The sequence below is a fragment of the Erinaceus europaeus genome, chromosome 12, assembly GCF_950295315.1.
Source record: "Erinaceus europaeus chromosome 12, mEriEur2.1, whole genome shotgun sequence".
Taxonomy (NCBI): Eukaryota; Metazoa; Chordata; class Mammalia; order Eulipotyphla; family Erinaceidae; genus Erinaceus; species Erinaceus europaeus.
Genome location: NC_080173.1, coordinates 48351433 through 48372091, shown reverse-complemented (window position 1 = coordinate 48372091; position 20659 = coordinate 48351433). Strand labels below are relative to the sequence as shown.

At 39.8% G+C, this 20659-nt stretch overlaps 2 protein-coding genes across 2 annotated transcripts; both read left to right on the top strand.

The window, feature by feature from the left end:
• The first annotated feature begins 4465 nt into the window (after nt 1-4465).
• LOC132541933 (keratin-associated protein 9-1) lies at nt 4466-5860 on the top strand. Its single transcript, XM_060203526.1, has one exon. The coding sequence runs from the start codon at nt 4507-4509 to the stop codon at nt 5287-5289; it is 783 nt and encodes a 260-aa protein (XP_060059509.1). The 5' UTR covers nt 4466-4506; the 3' UTR covers nt 5290-5860.
• Nucleotides 5861-11791: 5931 nt separating this feature from the next.
• Nucleotides 11792-19997, top strand: LOC103124762 (keratin-associated protein 9-8-like). Its single transcript, XM_060204886.1, has 3 exons — nt 11792-12102; nt 16557-16605; nt 18804-19997. Exons 1-3 carry the CDS (start codon nt 11814-11816, stop codon nt 19291-19293), a joined length of 828 nt encoding a protein of 275 aa, XP_060060869.1. The 5' UTR covers nt 11792-11813; the 3' UTR covers nt 19294-19997.
• Nucleotides 19998-20659: the final 662 nt, after the last annotated feature.

Below are 20659 nucleotides of genomic sequence, written 5' to 3'. Positions count from 1 at the left end.
TATCTTATGGTCTTATCAATATATTCATTTTATAAATTAAAATTTTAATGGTGGAGTTATACTCTAATCTCTCTTACCTTATCCTCTCTCTCATGCACACTAAATCAATAATAAAAACACTTGTCCTAATGATTTGCTTTTGAGTAAAGGAAAAATACAAGGGAAGAACTTACAGACTAGGGGCCAGGCAGTGGCACACCTGGTTTAGCACACACACTACAGTGCGCAAGGACCCAGATTCAAGCCCCTAGTCCCCACCTGCAGTGGGAAAGCTTCGTGAGTGGTGAAGCAGAGCTGCAGGTGTCTCTCTATGTCTCCCACCTCTCTATTTCTATTCAATAATAAAAAATAGTAATCATAAACTTTAAAAAAAAACCTTACAGACTAACAAGGGTCTACTTTATAGGAAAGTAGTAGACAGCAAGACTTACTGTTCAATCCCAGATGTTGTGTGTACCTGAGTAGTGTTCTGGTTCTCTCTCTCTCCTCTCTCTCTCCTCTCTCTCCTCTCTCTCCTCTCTCTCCTCTCTCTCTATTCTCTCCATTTCAATTGAAACAAACAAAAATTTTATAGAGACTAGGAATAGGTTATACATTGTGCTATGTGCTAAGACCTATGTTCAAGCCCTGACACCATATGGGAAAACCATGAGGGAAACTTACCAAGTGGAGGGACAGTGCTATGATGTCTCTTCAACTCTATCTATCTCTATCTGACTCTATATATCTAAAGTTTTAAAAGAATTAAAAAAAAATCTTCCCAGAGCCCTGTACCTACCTCCCACACACAAATGTAAGTAGTATAAAATAAACAGAAGGAAAATAAAAATGTGAAAGAAATCAACTAAGAAAAAGAATTGAATATATTAGGAAAATTGTTCTAACATTCATGTTAGTGAATGACAAAATATTCAACAGTCAGATTCTTAAGTCCCAGAAATACACAGTATTGCCAGTTATATCTATAATGGAGGACAACTGGATACAAACTGGAAAAATGGAAGCTCACCCTCTGCCACAACATGGATGGAACTGCAGGGGATCATGCAAAGTCCTCAATCGCTATCGAACAGGCCATGGCCGGTGCGCTGCTATGTTCCATCCCTGGGGAGCCAGAGACGACCCGAACTGCCCCTGCGGCTACAGACAGACTATGACCCACATAGTCAACGACTGCCACCTCTCCAGATTCAAAGGAGGTCTCGAAACTTTACATCAGGCTCAACCTGACGCTGTTGACTGGCTACGGAAGAAGGGCAAATGCTAGAAGAAGAAGATGCAAAGTGAAATAATTCAGAAGAAGAAAAAGGGCAGATTCAGATGATCTCATATATAATACAAAAATACAAAACAAGTTAGCAAAATCAAATGAAAACAAGCCTAAGGCTCTGATCATAGGGCTGACCTCACCAAAGGAAGTGGTAGGGGCTCAACAGACTTGGTGATAGGATAATAAGTACTTTGGTGATGGTTATGAAATGGTAACTCACATCATGAAGAGGTATGAAATTGTACCCCTAAAACATAGTCTTATAAAAAAGTTATTTAATTAAAATAAAACAGAGACATATGAAAGATCAGTGATCAATGTAACTGCAGGCAGTAAATAATGAATGCACTCTCAGAAAAGCTCACAAACAGCAAATAAACCTAAGTAGTAACATTAGGCTGCTCTGAGGCTATGCCATCATACCCTCCAACCTAGCCGCATATTATACAAGGACTCTCATCTGTCAGTGAATGGTTTTAATTATTGGATTTTTAGGTTCCTGTCTTTTGATACAGTTCTCCTATTTCTGTACTTATTTTGATCATAAATGGTTCTATGAAAAGATCGATAACATTAGAAAACCATGGCATCACTATTCAAGAAAAGTTCAGAATAGGCTCTGTAAACATACCACAAGTGATAACAGAGCACAACCATAGATTATAAAAGTTCAACCAAATATTACAGAAATTTTATGCCAGCAGTTCTATTTTATATACATTGAATAACCCCCTAAGAAAAAGCTTATGAAAATGTATACAGAGAAAAAACATAAACTCAAGAAATTTAATCAAAATTATAAATGCTGGCTGGCCCTCCACTTCACTGCCCTGCTCCCAAACAGATAAGCACTGCAGAAAAAAATGGCTACCACAGTGTATTTTTCTAATCACAGTGTATTAAAGGATTATATAATAATATCAACTTTTTAATGCAATTAAGAAGGGAGTATCTATCTATCTACCTGGGTTCTCCTTTGTCATATAGAAGAGATTATTATGGTATGCAAGGACCCAGGTTCAAGCCTCCTGGTCCCCACCTGCAGGATTGGTAGTGGTGAAGCAGGGCTACAGGTCTCTCTCTCTGTCTCTCTGTCTCTCTGTCTCTCTCCCTTCCTCCCTCCCTCCTCTCTCAATTTCTCTCTGTCTCTATCCAATAATATACATGCATATATATTTTTTATTTTATTTTTTATTTTTTAACCAGAGCACTGTTCAGCTCTGGCTTATGGTGGTGCAGGGGATTGAACCTGGGACTTTGGAGCCTCAAAGGCTTGAGAGTCTGTTTGCATAACCATTATGCTATCTACCCTCTGTCCACATATATATTTTTTTAAAGAAGAGATTATGGTACACATACTTTCCCAAAGGTCTTTGATAGAAATTGGGATGTACAAAATGGAAGGTAATTACAAAGAAAGACGTCTGAGGCACCTTTTTAGTGATTTAATATTGATTTACAAAATTATGACAGGAGTATAATTCCACACCATTCCCACCACCAGATTTCTGTGTCTCCATTCCCTCGACTGGAGACTGCAGTAGTTTTTCCAAGATTACACAGACATGTGTTGGCTATTATTTCTATGAATAGGTAAAAATAATACTCTCTAGAACATATTTTCCTTTCTAGGTCACAACTACACCTATTACTACTTCCAAATGTGCTTTCTTTTTTTCCTTTTCTCTCTCTGTGTCCTGATGGAGTTGTAGTTCAGATCCCTCTCGTTGTCTTCCCCTAATATTTCTTCCCTCTGAGACTATGGATCAAAATTCTTTTGGGGATGCAAAAGGTGGAGGTTTGGGCTTCTGTATTGCTTCTCTGCTGGACATGGACTTTGGCAGGTAAATTTATATCCCTGCCTGTTTTATCTTTCCTTAGTGGGGTCAGGCTCTGAGAGGTGAAGTTCAGGTACATATTGAATTTGCAGCTTGGTGGCTGATAGGTATGATATAAAGCAGGACAAAATATTTAATAAGCAGGAACCAAAAGGTAGAAATAGAGATGATTAAATTTGTGGTCTTCTGGGTAGGAAGAAGCAAGGAAGTCTATTTTAGGAATGTTCCTAGGGGCCTATGACTTCAGTAATTTTTGCTTGAACTTGATGGCTAACATGGAGGTAGACTAAAAATATTGTCTGGGAATCTGGTTTCAGAGTTTTTAATAGAACTAGAAAGCTGAATTAGAACAGAATACAGTTCCCAAACCTGAAGAAAATATATAAATGCAATTAACTGTTTGCCACATCAACCTGACCCACGACCCATATATATATATATATTCTTATTTAGCACAGAAGCCTGTATAACCTCTGAGTCCCTGTCAATCTGAGCTCACAGTCCATGGTCACAGCTGGGAACATTCTAGGCTGTGCTCATTTCAGAACTAGTCTTCCTTCATTTGCAGTGTAGGTTGACCCAGCCTCACTTCATAAAGTGGAGCAGTCGCTACCATTGCTACTTTATAGTGAGGGCAAGGTCCTGGAGAGGACCTCAGAATGGTTTATGATGACTTTCCTGATGGAAATGACCAGTGATGGTGGAGAGAAATCTATTATAGGTCTAGACCTATCATATCTATGGGAGAATCCAAAGATTCCCTGACTAGACTGGGGCATTTTTTAAAGATTTATTTTATTTATTTATTTATCTATTTATTTATTTATAAGAGAGAACCAGAGTATCACTCTGGAACATATGATAGTGGGGAATTGAGCTCTGGACCTCTTGCTTGAGAGTTCAACTCTTTATTCACTGCACCACCTCCTGAGGCATCTTGATTCAAATACTAGTGGGTAAGCAAACATGGACTTGACATGGATATAATTTCTCAATGTGAGCATTTCAGTGTCCTGTATTTTCCCTGGGTAATTTCCCATTGTATATATAGCTGATGTACTAAGCCAAGAATGGATTTAACCTTGTCATAGCCAGTGGGATCAAATGGCAATCAGAGCAGGAACAATGCCAAATGATTCCTTCCTTTAATTTGAGAAATGTTTTTCTGAGCTACTCTGAAGAAGCAGATCAAACATTTATGTTTTAAAGATTCATAACATTTAGAGAACAACTTCCTCTTTTATAGTTCCCCAATGACTATCAAAAACTATATAACAACAACAAGGAAGTCTTGCTTATTGGTCAAAATTTGAAAAGGGGTATATATAAAAGCCCCCAAACAGAAGGAGGCATCAGATTTCTGTATAGATCACCTCTAACCACATCTACTCTGACACCATGTGCTGTTCTCCTTGTTGCCAGCCTACCTGCTGCAGGCCCAACTGCTGTGGGTCAAGCTGCTGTCAACCTTGCTGTCCCCAAATGTGCTGTCAGACCACTTGCTGCAGGACTACTTGTTGCAAACCAACTTGCATAACCAGCTGTTGCCAGCCTTGCTGCCAGCCTTCCTGCTGCTGTAAACCCTGCTGCCAGCCTTGTTGTCCCCCAACTTGCTGCCAAACCACCTGCTGCAGGACCACCTGCTGCAAACCAACATGCATAACCAGCTGTTGCCAGCCTTGCTGCCAGCCTTCCTGCTGCTGTAAACCCTGCTGCCAGCCTTGTTGTTCCCCAACTTGCTGCCAAACCACCTGCTGCAGGACCACCTGCTGCAAACCAACTTGCATAACCAGCTGTTGCCAGCCCTCCTGCTGCTGTAAACCCTCCTGCCAGCCTTGCTGTCAAACCACCTGCTGCAGGACCACCTGCTGCAAACCAACTTGTATAACCAGCTGTTGCCAGCCCTCCTGCTGCTGTAAACCCTCCTGCCAGCCTTGCTGTCAAACCACCTGCTGCAGGACAACCTGCTGTAAACCAACTTGCATAACCAGCTGCTGCCAGCCTTGTTGTCCCACAGCTTGCTGCCAGCCCGCCTGCTTCTGTAAACCCTGCTGCCAGCCTTGTTGTCCCCCAACTTGCTGCCAAACCACCTGCTGCAGGACCACTTGCTGCAAACCAACTTGCATAACCAGCTGCTGCCAACCCTGTTGCCAGCCCAGTTGTTGTGAGTCCAGCTGCTGACAACCCTGCTGATAACCAGCTGTTGCCAGCCATCCTGCTATTAGACCACTTGCTACTGCCCTTGTTATGAGTCTAGCTGCAATCAGTCTTCTTGCTGTTGTTCAGTTTGCCAAATAGCCACCATCAGAACAGACACTGGTCTGCCCTTCTGGAGAGAATTTTACTTCCAAACATTGCTGAAAACCAAGATATTTGTGTTATATGCACTTCTGTTTATATAAAATTGTGTGAGCCACTTTGATGGAGTGAGGAGTACTTACCTCGGTTTCTTCTTGTTGTTTCTACACATCATGTGACAACTTTATACATGATATGGATTCATGGTTTCTTTTTGAGTCATAATTAGATATCTTTATATTATTCCCTTGAGTAACTTAGCAAAACAAGTCTTCAAAACTTTTATATAGGCTTCTGCAACTATTAAATAATCTTCATAGTCATGGTTTCTTTTTCAAGATATTGATGCTTCTTGTATTCTGCTTTCTTCTTTTTATGATCACTTTGCCTTGTCTCTACATGTAGAGGATCTTAGCTATATATCTTAATAAAGACTATACCAATGCTTATCTTATATTGTGGTGTTTATTTTGTTTTTGGTGCAGCATTCCCAGCCCAATGATATATATAAAGTCAAATGTGGGGGCCAGGTGGTGGCACACCTGGTTGAGCGCATGTATTACAATGCAGAAAGACCCGGGTTAGAGCCCCCGGTCCCTACCTGCAGGGGGAAAGCTTTCTGAGTGGTGAAGCAGGGCTACAGGTGTCTCTCTGTCTCTCTCCCTCTCTATCACCTCCCTCTTGATTTCTGGCTGTCTGTATCCAATAAATTAAGGTAATAATAAATGAAAAATATATATTTTTTAAAAGTCAAATGTACTATCCAGCCTGAGACACCCCACCCATACATTTTCAGTTCAATTTTTCATATGAGAAAACCTTGCACTGTGATGTTATAGAGCTGCGATGGACAAACTCTTATGATACATATTTTTAACATAATATATATTTTTACTTCTTAAAATTAGTACTACTGAGGATATACTGCTTCACAGTTATAACAAGTTATAATGAGGGTACAATTTCACATCTCTTCAAAGTATGTGCAAGCACACTTAACCTACCACAAAAAGTGCCCTTTCTCTACCATAGGTTACTAGGTGCTCAAGCTCTTTTTTTCTGTCATTTACTGGTCTTTCTTTCTTTCTTTCTTTCTTGTCCCACTAGGGAAAGAGAGAGACAGGCTGGGAGTGTGAATTGACCTGTCAATGCCTATGTTCAGCAGGGAAGCAATTACAGAAGCCAGACCTTCCACTTTCTGCATCCCACAATGATCTTGGATCCATACTCCCAGAGAGTTAAAGAATAGGAAAGCTATCAGGGTAGAGGATAGGATTCAGAGTTCTAATGGTGGGAATTGTGTTGAATTATACCCCTTCTTATCCTATGCTCTAGTCAATGTTTCCTTTGTATAAATAAAAAAATATAATAGACTTCTATTCTTGCTTATGTCCATTTACATTCAAACACCAAGTTAAGAAGGAGAAAGAAAAAAAACCTGAAAACAAACATCAACATCTTTTTTTTTAAATTTTTTATTTATAAAAAGGAAACATTGGGGAGTCGGGCTGTAGCGCAGCGGGTTAAGCGCAGGTGGCGTAAAGCACAAGGACCGGCATAAGGATCCCGGTTCGAACCCCGGCTCCCCACCTGCAGGGGAGTCGCTTCACAGGCGGTGAAGCAGGTCTGCAGGTGTCTGTCTTTCTCTCCTCCTCTCTGTCTTCCCCTCCTCTCTCCATTTCTCTCTGTCCTATCCAACAATAACAACTACAACAGTAAAACAACAAGGGCAACAAAAGGGAATAAATAAATAAAATAAATATTTAAAAAATAAAAAAATAAAATAAAAACTTTTTTTAAAAAAAGGAAACATTAGCAAAACCATAGCATAAGAGGGGTACAACTCCAGACAGTTCCCACCACCAGAACTCTGTATCCCATCCCTTCCCCTGATAGCTTTCCTATTCTTTAAACCTCTGGGAGTATGGACCAAGGTCATGTGGGATGCAGTAGGCGCAAGGTCTGGCTTCTGTAATTGCTTCCCTGCTGAACATGGGCATTGGAAGGTCAATCCATACTCCCAGCCTGTCTTTCTCTTTCCCTAGTGGGGAAGGGCTCTGGGGAAGTGGAGCTCCAGGAAACATTGGTGGGGTTGTCTATCCAGGGAAGTCTGGTCAGCATCCTGCTAGCATCTGCAAGATGGTGGTTGACAAGAGAGTTAACATACAAAGCCAAATAAATTGTTGACCAATCATGGAACTAAGGGCTGGAATAGTGCAGATGAAGAGTTGAGGGGTCCTCCATTTTGTAGATAGCTAGTAGGCATATTTTAGTTAAATTCCTCTTAGGTTTCTTGATTGACAATGGAAGGGGTATTCTCTTATGCATGAAGTTAACATCTGTTTACAAATTTCTTCTCAAATCAGTGTCTCACACCTAAACAAATAGTGGCTGCTTATTCTGTACAGACTGAGATATCTTTCAATATTTTATTATCTTTATTTATTTATTGGATAAAGACAGCCAGAAATTGAGAGGGAAGGAGGTGATAGAGAGGGAGTGAGACTGTAACACTGCTTCACCACTTGCAAAGTTTTCCCTCTGAAGGTGGGGACCAGGGGCTTGAACCCAAGTCCTTGCACATTGTAACATGTGTGCTCAACCATGTATGCCACCAGCTGGCCCCTCAGAGCTTTCTTTTAGTTTTGTGAATTCAGGGAGCATTTTCTTGCCTCAGGTCCTATCCTTATTAATTCATCTACATAGTGTGTGTGTTTGTGTATGTATGTATATATGTGTGGTCATAAGGTCAGTAATTTTTGCTGAAAAAATATATATATTTAATTTCTTTATTGGGGAATTAATGGTTGCTACAATATTTTTAATATAAGTTTATCTTCACAAGAATGAAGTTCAACTAAAAATAGATGCCTGTGTCTTTCTTCCCTATGAGTCTCCTTGTCACTCACCCACAATGCTATAGAAGTTTTCCCTCACACCAAGCAAATTCTCTCACATCAGTTGGATGTGTCCTACAATTCAGATCAAGTCTGACATGATTATTTTGAGATATAGTTATAGCCCACAGACAGGTTAAGGACTCAGTACCACTATATTACCCCACACAGGCACACCACACACACACACACACACACACACACACACACACACACACACACACACACACACACACAGATGCATGCATCATGCACATACAAGCACATGCCCAGACACTTCAACACCAGTCTCAAGTCCAGATTGCTACTTGGAAAACTGACTGACAATAAATCTAGTCATAAATTGGTTTTACTTACTAGGTCATATCTTGATTTTTTTTTAAAAAGTTTATTTATTTACTCCCTTTTTGTTGACCTTGTTGTTTTATTGTTGTAGTTATTGATGTCGTCGTTGTTAGAGAGAAATGGAGAGAGGAGGGGAAGACAGAGAAGGCTAGAGAAAGACACCTGTAGACCTGCTTCACCACTTGTAAAGTGACTCCCTTGCAGGTAGGGAGCCAGGGGCTCAAACCCTGGATCCTTACGCTGGTCCTTGCGCTGGTCCTTGCGCTTTGTGCCACGTGCGGTTAACCAGCTGAGTTACTGACTCCCCCATATCTTGATTTTAAAGGATATAACTCAGAAGCAGCAAATGGAAGAGATGATAAAGCAATGTTCAAGGGATAGATACTAAGCTTCTGTGTACACTCCAGGTGTGCTAGCCATCACGCACCCACCCACCCCCACTTTTTTTTTTTACCAGAGCACTACTCAGCTCTGGCTTAGGTTGGGGTGCGGAGGTTGAACTTGGTACTTTAGAGCCTCAGGCGTGAGAGTCTCTGCATAGCCATTATGCTATCTATCAACCCCCACAATATCTCTAAATGCTAACCAGTGAACTTTTTTTTTTTTTTTTTTTTTTTTTACTCCAGGCTTATTGCTGGGGCTCAGTGCCTGCACCATGAATCCACTGCTCCTGGAGCCCCCACCCCTTTTTGTTGCCTTTGTTGTAGCCTTGTTGTGGTTATTATTGATGTTGTTGATGTCATTTGTTGTTGGATACGACAGAGCGAAATGGAGAGAGAAAGGGAAGACAGAGAGGGGGAGAGAAAGATAGACACCTGCAGACCTGCTTCACCGCCTGTGAAGCGACTCCCCTGCAGGTGGGGAGCCGGGGGCTCTAACCAGGATCCTTAACCGGTACTTGGGCTTTGCGTCACGTGCGCTTAACCCGCTGCACTACCGCCGGACCCCCCCCAGTGAACTCTTAAAGCTTCAGCTTTTTTGGTTTGATGAAGACATAAGAATAATTAACTCACTGACTGTTCCATCTCCAGTCCTTGCCACTTCCAAGGAGTTCTGTGGCTAGTATTAATCACACTCCACTAGCAACTAGCCCTTCCCATGGGTACTTCCTAAAAAGTACTCTGATAGCGTAATAAAAGACACATTTTACCCTCCTGAGTCTATAAAGAAAATTTAAGTTTTTGGAGAAAACTGTGAGTCAGTATCTTGAACAAAGTCTAATATTTATTTCTTACTGTAAACCACAATATCAAAAGTATCATGTAAAACAAATTCTTCTATGATGACTCAGTCCTGATTATCTAATAACAGAATTAAAAAGAAATTAAGCACTTCACTGGAAAATACACATGATCTATAATTTGCCCTCCTGACCAAAATGTTATTAAGAAAATTAAGGAAGGAGAATTTTGGAATTGAAAGCCATGATAAGGCCACATTTGAGTTTGAACAATTCCTGGTCTCCAAACCATCTAAGAGAATGTAATCTCCTGTGCTTTGTGAGGCAAATAAGAAATATTTTATTCAGATTTCAGCTGTATGAAGAGAAGGTAAAACAGAAGAAAAGTACATGAATCTGCTTTTCATGAGAGTCATGTTAGATGGAAGGTTGGCCCTGAATTAATGATGTTACCCAAAGATTCATTAATATATGACTTGATGCTGAGGCTAAGAGGCATTGAATTTGCATGACCACTGTGGTGGTTATCTTTGGGAGGGTGGGGATAAAGGACTTCGGTGGTGGCTGTAGTTTGAAACTATACATTGTAATCTTACAATCGTGTAACATACTCTTAATAACAAATAAAATTTAAAAAATTAAAATATTTTCAATACTTCACATGCAGTACCTTCAGTTCTGGAAGAACTTTCAAAGTATGTATAAATACTCCAATTGTAAAGAAAATGAAATTGGAACTAGAGATGGAGAGTAATGTTGTGGCTTGGCTTCTCCCAAAAGTTACTCTGAAAAAAGAAAAAAAAATCCAGTGAGCATTGCTTATTTGGGATGGGCAGAACAGGCTGACAGGAGGTTAAGGAAGTCATTTGGGGAGTGGGATACTTACACACAAAGGTAGACAACTGAAGTTTAAACTGAAGGGAAACATAACAGAAGTTACATAAAAATACACATGAAAATTATCCTACATGACAATAAACTTGACTCTTTGTGAACCAAATGTCAAAAATCACTGGTTGAGTGTTTTCTTAGTGTAGCACAGTTAGAATTTGAATCCAGTGCATATGATAAGCACATTAAATAATTACCTCCAGTTAGTGTTTCCTTCTTCAGTGTGGTGGGTAGCTTTGTCTAGAAGGAAGGAGGAGAGACCAGGGAGAGAAATGTAAGGAAGGAGGAGGAAGAAAGATAGAAGGAAGAAATATGATTCAATAACAGAAGATCACTAACCAATTTCATGACAGGGTTAGGACTATGGCTAGCATGCCAGAACTTTTCCATTGAACCACTTGGAAGTCCCATCCTACAAAATTCCTGCTTAGAGAAAAGCAGGATTTCATCAACTAGTGTCTTCTTAGTCTCAGTATACTGTCTTCTGCTGCTACTCACCTACATCAGTTCTTCTTCTACATGAAAGAGACTATGCCAAGAAAAAAAATCTTGTGTAGTGTCTCTGATAAAGCTGTGATGCACAGTTAGGTAAGTAACTACAGAGACATGTTCACAGCATTCTGCTTCCTGCATTAGTGGGTAAACAGCCTTGGAATCATCATAGATGCTGTCCCTAACTGAAACATAGCATCATGCACATCCTTAGACATCATGAATTCTAGAACAACCAAAGAAACAAAGGTGAAGATAAATATATTCTGACCTCATGAGACCAAAAGGAACAACACATCACATGACCACACTATGACCAAAGCTGATGCTGACTTCCTTTAGCCTGAAAGAAGAAAGTTTCTATAAATTACCCCCAATTAAGAAACATGTCAAATACTTATTTCCTAAGGATTCATAACATCTAAACAACAAGTTACTCATTTAAAATTCCTCCAATAGAATATGTAGTTCATAGACAAGGAAAATTCTGCTTATTGGTCTATACTTGGAGGAGGGAGCAGAGTATATAAGCCACAAAATAGAAGAAATCAACATCTTGGAAATTCATCTCTGAACCGAACCCACCCACCATCTCTGACAGCATGTGCCGTTCTTGTTGCTCCCCTTGCTGCCAGCCCAGCTGTTGTGGATCCAGCTGCTGCCAGCCTTGCTGTTCCCCAACTTGCTGTCAGACCACCTGCTGCAGGACCACCTGCTGCAAACCAACCTGTGTGACCAGCTGCTGTCAGCCCTGCTGTCGCCCTAACTGCTGCTGCCAGCCCTGCTGTACACCTGTGTACTGCCACAGAACCTGCTACCACCCCACCTGCTGCCGCCTGGTTGGGTGCCTTCCCCAGACCTTTGGATCAAGTTGCTGCCAGCCCAGCTGCTGCTGATAACTCACCAAGGAAATGTCCTCTGCACACAGCACCTCCATCAACTGACTTACTCTTTGGGGGACAGATTCACTTCTTAGATTATGCTGATAACCAGCATGCTTTGCCATGATTTCCATCACTCTTCAAAAATTCCCTCTTCAAAAAGTTAATGAATCAGCATGAAGTGCAGTGAGTGTCCCTCCTTTCTTTCCTGTCTTTTAGAACAAGTGCCAGCTTCACACATCCTCTTTATTGAGTGCTTGTCTTTGCTATAACTCTGAAGTGAAGGTCACCCCCTCTTTTAAACATTTAGAAAGTCTGTGGTCTGGAAGGTGGAGCATAAAGTGTTGGACAAAGTGTTGGATTCTCAAGCTATGAGCTCTAAGTTCAATCCCCAGCAACACATGTACCAGAGTGGTTTCCGGTTCTTTCTCTCTCTCTTCCTATCCCTCTCATTAATAAGTAAATAAAATATTTTTTAAAAACTTTAAAAAATCATTTAAAAAGTCAAATCTCTGTAATCTTTTTATAGGTTTCTTCAACAAGACAATAATCTTTATAATCATGTTTTAGCAATGCACTCATAGTATCTGCTTTCTTCTTTTCATGACAACTTTGTCCCCCTTCATGCAAGGAAACTCAATGATATAATTCTTATTTATTTATTTATTTATTTGTTTTTTTATTTATATTAACCAAAGCACTGATCAGCTCTGGCTTAAGGTAGTGTGGAGGACTGAACCTGGGACTTTGAAGCCTCAGGCATGAGAGTCTCTTTGCATAACCATTATGCTATCTACCCCCACCAGATGATATAATCCTTAATAAAGTCTGTGCCACTTTAACCCCATTTTGTATTTTATTTTATTGTTCAGTGTTGCTGATATTGACTACCAGAAGCATTATCAAACCTGTAATTAAAAACTGCCTGTCCAGAAGTTGAAAAACAAGATCAGAAGAGAAAACACTAAGCAGAACTTGGACTGGCATTGGTATTTGGTATATTGTACCAAAGTAAAAGACTCTGGGGTGGAGTGGGGGGAAAGTTAGGGTCTTGGAACATCCAGGATGGCAGAGGGAGTTGTATTGTGTAGAAAACTGGGAAATGCTATACATGTACAAATTATTATATTTACTGTCAACTGTAAAACATTAATCCCCAATAAAGAAACTTTTTAAAAAACCTGTCTATCGAGAATGATTTTGGGGATCTGGGTGGTGGCTCATTCATAGAATCCACATGTTACCATGCACCAGGTCCTAGGTTCAAGTTCCTAATCCCCACCTGCAAGGGGGAACTTCACAAGTGGTGAAGCAGTGATGCAGGTATCTCTCTTTCCCTCTCCACTCCCCCCTCTCAATTTTTCTCTGTCTTGATCCAAAATAAAGTAAATAAATAAAAATATCTTTTAAAGAGTGACTTTTCCCAGATTTTCCCTGCTGAATGTAATGGAGCAGTTTCAGGACAGACCAGATCTATGACTGGATCTTTAATTCCTATCCAAGAACATATACAACTAAATGTAAATATCAGTAGCTGTGAGACTAAGCACTGAGGACTAGTAAGAACTGCAATAGATTTTCTAAATCAACAAATAAGCAACAATTTTATACAGGCACACACATATATAGATAGATGGATAGATAGATGACAGATAGATAGATAGATAAATAGATAGAAGATAGATAGATAGATAGATAGATAGATAGATAGATAGATAGATAGATAGAAGGTAGATAGATATCTAGGTAGATGGATAGAGTCTATTTAAAACTGTTCATCAAGATAACTCGCCTGGATAGTGTGCCTACTTGGTCATGTGTAAACCCAGATTTGAGCCCAACCTCTGCTTCACTGGGGAAAGTTTCAGTGCTGTGGTGTCTTCACTCTTTCCCTATATTTCTCCCTCTCTCTCTGTCTCTTTCTTTATTTTACCTCACACATCACAAGGTTTGTGCTTTGCTACACAAACCCTTTCCTGTGACTTGTTTTTTTTATTTATTTCTTCTAAATAGCCTATATTTCAAAGAGACAAAATAAAAATTCTACTAAGTGAATTTACTGAGAACACTAATTTGTTTTGAACATCATCAAAAGAAAGCTGGCATTATAGAGAAAGGAAAATCATATGAAATAACTTTTCATGTACATTTATTTCTCATCACATACAAAAATAGGTTTTTTTCTTTGTGGGTTACTAAAGTTTTATAGTAACTACAGTTGTTGGTACATGTGTAAAATCTGTCAGTCTCACATCCAGCCCAGGTCTTCCACCACCATCATGTGCCAGGACCTGAAAGCTCCCCACCCACCCTCCAGAGTCCTTTACTTTGATGCAATATACCAAACCAGTCCAAGTTACACTTTCTGTTTCCCTTTTCTGTTCTTATTTTTCAACTTCATCTATGAGCGAGATCATCCTATATTCATCCTTCTCTTTCTGGATTTTCTCACTTAACATGATTCCATCAAGTTCCATCCATCTTAGATGAGGTAAAGAAGGTGAACTCATCATTTTTAAAAGCTGAATTGTATTCCATTCCACAACTTCCTAACCTATTCATCTGTTGTTGGACACCGAGGTTTCTTCCAGGTTTTGGCTATTACAAATTGTGTTGCTATGAACCTAGGTATATACAGATCTTTCTGGGTGGGTGTTTGATTCTTTATATAAATACCCAGGAGGGGAATTGCAGAATCATAGGGTAGATCCACTTCTAGCCTTCTGAGAATTCTCCAGACTGCTCTCCATTGGGTTGGACCAATTTACATTCCCACCATCAGTGTTAGGAGGGTTCCTTTGTCCCCACAATCTCTCCAGCATTTGTTGCTGCTACTTTCTCTGATGTATGACATTCTCACAGGGTGAAGTGGTATCTTATTGTTATCTTCATTTGCATTTCTCTGACAATCAATGGCTTGGAGAATTTTTGGATGGGGTTTTCTTGTTGCTGAGTTTGGTAAGCTCTTCATATATTTTGGTTATTAGCCTCTTGTCTGATATATGACATATAAAGATCTATTCTGTGAGGGGGTCTCTTCATTTGGGTGTTGTGATCTTTTATTGTACAGAGGCTTTTTAATTAGATGTAGTCCCACTGGTTTATTTTTGTTTTAGTTTTTTTTTCCTTTTTTATTTATAAAAAGGAAACACTGACAAAAACCATAGTATAAGAGGGTACAACTCCACACAGTTCCCACCACCAGAACTTCTTATCCCATCTCCTCCCTTGATAGCTTTTCTATTCTTTTTTTAAATTTATTTATAAAAAGGAAACATTGACTAAACCATAGGATAAAAAGGGTACAACTCCATATAATTCCCACCACCAGAACTCTGTATCCTATCCCCTCCCCTGATAGCTTTCCTAATCTTTAACCCTCTGGAGGTATGGACCTAAAATCATTGTGGGTTGCAGAAGGTGGAAGGTCTGGCTTCTGTAATTGCTTCCCTGCTGAACATGGACATTGACAGGTCTATCCATACTCCCAGCCTGTCTCTCTCTTTCCCTAGTGGGGTGGGATTCTGGGGAATCGGAGCTCCAGGACACATTGGTGGAGTTGTCTGTTTGTTTGCCTGTATGGTTATGGATTGCCCTCTTAGTACTTACTACCTTAGCTGTGTCCCAAATATTTTGATAGCTCTGTCTTCTTCTTCTTTTTTTTTTTTAACCAGGGCACAGCTCAGCTCTGGCTTATGGTGGTGTGGGGCATTGAACCTGGGATTTGAGAGCCTCAGGCATGAAATTCTCTATGCATAATCATTATGCTGTACGCCCCCACCCTCTGTCTTCATTTTAATTTGATTCTAGGAATATATTAATTTATTTCTTAATTTATTCTGACCCAGTAGTCCTTAAGCAGTGGGCTATTGAGCTTCCATATTTTGAGACTCTTACTAATTTTCTGTTTGTTGCTAAGTGTTACTTTAATTGGACTATCGTCTGAGATTCTTGAGATGATTCCAATACTCTTGAGTTTGCTTACACTGTTTCTGTGACCTAATGTATGGTTTATCCTTGAGAATGCTCCATGTGGACCAGAAAAGAATGTGTATTCTGGTTTCTTGGGCTGAAGGACTCTTAAAATGTCCAATAGTCTAACTTATCAATCTCTTCATTTAATCCTCTTATTTCTTTATTAACTCTCTTCCTAGATGATCTGTATATTTGAAGGGGTGAGTGTTTAAGTCTCCAACTACTAATGTGTTGCTATTAATGTATTTTCATAGTTCTTTCAGAAGATAATTGACATATTTTGATGGGCCCCTCACTGAGTGCATAAATGTTAATAATTGTTAAGTCCTCTTGGTTGTCTGATCCTCTAAGCATTATGTAATGTCCATCCCTATCTTTTATTACTTTATTTATTTTAAAGTAGATTGTGTCAGACATGAAGATAGCTGCTCCTGCCCTTTTTTTGTGGTCATTAGCTTGTATGATAGTTTTTTATACTTTCACTTGAAGTCTATGTTTGTCCTGTTGAGTTAGGTGAGATTCCCGCAGACAACATATTGTATTTTCTGATTCATCTTCCTACTCTATGCCTTTTAATGGGAGAATGCAGGCCATTGACATTTGTTGATATTATGGATTTAAGAAATTTCAGTGCTATTATTCTAAACTTATCTTGAGCGTTCTGATATGTGGCATGTTTTGATGATGTTGCTATTGTTTATAGAAGCCCTTTTAGAACTTCTTGCAGAGCAGGATTAGTCATTATTGGTTCCTTCAACTGCTGCTTGTCTGATAACTTAAAAATAAATTATCAATTTACATTCTTTAAAAATAAAATAAATATATTATATCCCAGATGCCGGGCTGAGCTTCATTGACGGGAGACAGACGACCAGGGACTCATGGTTGAGCTGTATGCAGTATCTCTTTATTCATGCAGGACGCAGCACAATCTATACCAAGCTAAGCTAAACTAACAACTAACTAAAATGAACAATGTTGTCTTTATATATACTTCCCAAGTAGGGTATGAACAGGATGTGACGCAGAGAGGGTGGAGAGAATAGTGACTGGTAAAAATCAGGGTGTGACAAGGAGAGGATCAGGGTGTGACAAGGAGAGGTGGTGGAGTAGGTGAGAATTCTACCACTAAACCACCAATGCCCTGGAGGGAAGATGGTGCTTTATGTAAATGTAAAAGTGATTTATGTAAATAGACGGCAGTGGTTATGTAAATAGAATACAGTGGTTATGTAAATAGAATGCAGTGTTAAGCAGGGGGGATTTAAACCAAATGAAACAGAAGGGGTTTTTAAAAGCAGAATTAGAAGATACCAACACCAGAGATAAGAAAGAGATACATATAATAATGTGTAGTCTGTGCCACAGTCATTGACTCTGGAGTAAAAACAGGTGACACAAAAGTCACCAGCTACTCCTGGATTTCTCAGAATTGCTCCAGATGTGCTCCATGTCCAGGAAAACTTCCCTATTCTAGACAAATCAGGAAAATTGGTCACCTAAGATGTAAATTGGCTGGTGCTTTCTTAGTCCCTAGTACTGCTTCTGCTTCTATTGAGAGCTTGAGTTCTTCTTGTCACATAGACTAGACTGGTAAAAACCTCCCTGAACAGGATAAAGGGACATTGGGATTCTGTTGTGTCTCCAATCAAGGGACAGTGACAGTCATGCCAATGGGTTAAAGGCTATACTATAAACCATTAGCCCCCAATAAAAGAAAGAGAGAGGAGAGAGGGAAGATAGAAAGAAAGGAGAAAGAGAGGAAGGAAGGCTCAGTAGCACTACTGTAATTCTGATGGAAAATTTTTCAATTTGGAGTAAGATTTTAAAAGGCAATTTAACTAAAAACCAAAAAAACAAACAAACAAAACCTATAGTGTCTCTGATAAAGTTGTGATACACAGAGGAGTAGGTAGCAACTTAAACAGGTATCTGTAGCGCCTTGGTTCTTTAATTAATGGGTGAACAGATTTAGATTCAGTGAACATAATGTCCTCCCCAAGGGACACAATGCATCTACTTCAAGCAAAGAAACAGAACTGGAGGGGTCCTGGCAGTAGCACAGTGGGTTAAGCACACATGGTGCAAAGTGCAAGGACCTGTTTGGGGATCCTGGTTTGAGCCCCCGGCTCCCCACCTGCAGGGGGGGAAGCTTCACAAGTGATGAAGCAGGTCTGCAGGTGTCTATTCTTCTCTCCCCTTCTCTGTCTTCCCCTTATCTCTCAATTTCTTTCTGTCCTATCAAACAACAACAATAATAACAAAACAACAAAGGCAGCAAGAGGGGGGAATGGCCTCCAGGAGCAGTGGATTTGTACTGCAGGCACTGAACCCCAGCAATAACCCTGGAGGCAAAAAAAGAAAGAAAGAAAGAAAGAAAGAAAGAAGAAAAGAAGAGAAGAGGAAAGAAAAAGAAAAGAAAAGAAAAGAAAAGAAAAGAAAAGAAAAGAAAAGAAAAGAAAAGAAAAGAAAAGAAAGAAAAGGAGACAAAACTGGAAATGTATTCTGACTTTATGATGCCATCAGGAACTGTATCATATGACAACACATTGATCAAAGCAGAAACAACGCTGATGCTATCTATGACTTCCTTACTTGAATGTGAAAGAAAAAATGTTTCTACAAAGTACTACCAATTAAGAAACACATTAAAGGCATATTTTCTAAATATTTATGACATTTATAGAACAACTTCCTCACCGATATTTCCCTATGAGACTGTTGTTTATAAACAAGAAAAATCCTGCTTATTGGTCAAAACTTTGGGGTCTACTGTATAAAATCCCCAGTACAAGAAAAAAAATCATCTGGGAAACTCACTTCTGAATACTTACCCTCTTCTCCTGACACCATGTGCAATTCTTGTTGTTCCCCTTGCTGCCAGCCCAGCTGCTATGGGTCCAGCTGCTGCCAGTCTTGCTGTCGCCCAACTTGCTGTCAGACCACCTGCTGCAGGACCACCTGCTGCAAACCAACCTGTGTGACCAGCTGCTGCCAGCCTTGCTGTCGCCCTTCCTGCTGCAGCCAGCCCTGCTGCCAGCCTTGCTGTCGCCCTTCCTGCTGCAGCCAGCCCTGCTGCCAGTCCTGCTGTCGCCCTAAATGCTGCTGCCAGCCCTGCTGTACGCCTGTGTACTGCCACAGAACCTGCTACCACCCCACCTGCTGCCACCTGGTTGGGTGCCTTCCCCAGACCTTTGGGTCCAGCTGCTGCCAGCCCAGCTGTTAAGCCAACTGCTATAGGGCTACCTGCTACCTCATCTTGTATATCCACCAGCTGCCAACCTTGTTGCTGATCCTCTGTCATGGGATCCTGTGAAACAGACTTCTCTTCTGACAACCAAACTGTCAGACTCTGCCCTCTCCATCCTTCTTCTTCACTAGCATCCAACATGCTGCCACTGTCATTCTATTATTTGATTTCTTGTTTAATATGAATAGGCATGGTAAGGTGCAGTTGGATTTAGTTTTATCTTTTAAATACATATCTGCTTCATACCTGTGATGATTGTGGTTGTCTTAGGTCTCCTTTACCTATCACATGATAGGTATCACATGAGATTTGAAAAAATGTTCATCAACTTTCTTCTCTTTAACCTAACATATATATATAACCTATAGTAGTTACTAATATTTCCATATTTGCCATTTCATTATCATTTGTTTCTAATTACTCATAATTCTTCTTAGTTCTTCCTTTTTATGATCTTTGCATTGTCTACTTAGGTTTTTTTTTACTTTTAAAAAGGAAACACTGACAAAACCATAGGATAAGAGGGGTACAACTCCACAAATTCCCACCACCAGAACTCCGTATCTCACCCTCCTCCCCACACAGTTCCCACCACCAGAACTCCATATCCCATCCCTCCCTTGATAGCTTAAGGAAGCTTCCCAGTTTCCTGTCCAATAAAATCTTGGTTATCTTACAAATTATATTGTGTCTTGCTATTTGAATAGCATTTACTACCATCCCTCCAAAAAAAAAAAAACCCTTATGGTCATATTTCATTTCACATGTATTAGCTATTGTGATTCTGACAATAACCCTACACAGTCAGAGTCAGTATAATCAGCACCCCCATTACAAGTGAGTAAAGACCACCAACAGTTTAAGTCCTATGATTGTAGCTCTAGCACACTTATATTTATATTTTACTATATCAACAAGGAAAGAGTTGTCTGAGCACTGAGAAAAATGTTTGGATTGTTTCTCTAGCATTATAAATTAACTCTTCAATTTTTTTGTTTACAAATATATTTACCCAGTCACTTCCAAGTTCAATGACTATTTTTACAGTTCTATAGACTTATTTTAAGAGCCATCCACTTTATTTATTACTCATTATTTTTTTTGACACAGTGGATACACATGCAAACCAGAGACCCATCTAAAGGCACCAAGGGGTGGCATCTGGTAAATTCTCTTTTATCTGGTCACATACAATGTAGAATACAAAAAGGGATCGAGTAAAACACCTGCCATTTAGCCTCATTCTGTATAGATTCCAATTTCCCAGTCCTTTTTTCTCTTAATCAGATATTATCAAGGAAATTAATTATGACCACGATCCTGGTTATTGAGACGATCACAG

Bases quoted from the DNA above. Each gene is read 5' to 3' on its own strand.
- LOC132541933 (XM_060203526.1), top strand. From the start codon at position 4,507: ATGTGCTGTTCTCCTTGTTGCCAGCCTACCTGCTGCAGGCCCAACTGC.
- LOC103124762 (XM_060204886.1), top strand. From the start codon at position 11,814: ATGTGCCGTTCTTGTTGCTCCCCTTGCTGCCAGCCCAGCTGTTGTGGA. The intron at 12,103-16,556 runs GCTGATAACTCA...TTTCACTTGAAG, and splicing joins TTGCTGCCAGCCCAGCTGCT to TCTATGTTTGTCCTGTTGAG. The intron at 16,606-18,803 runs GTATTTTCTGAT...TTTATAAACAAG, and splicing joins ATTCCCGCAGACAACATATT to AAAAATCCTGCTTATTGGTC.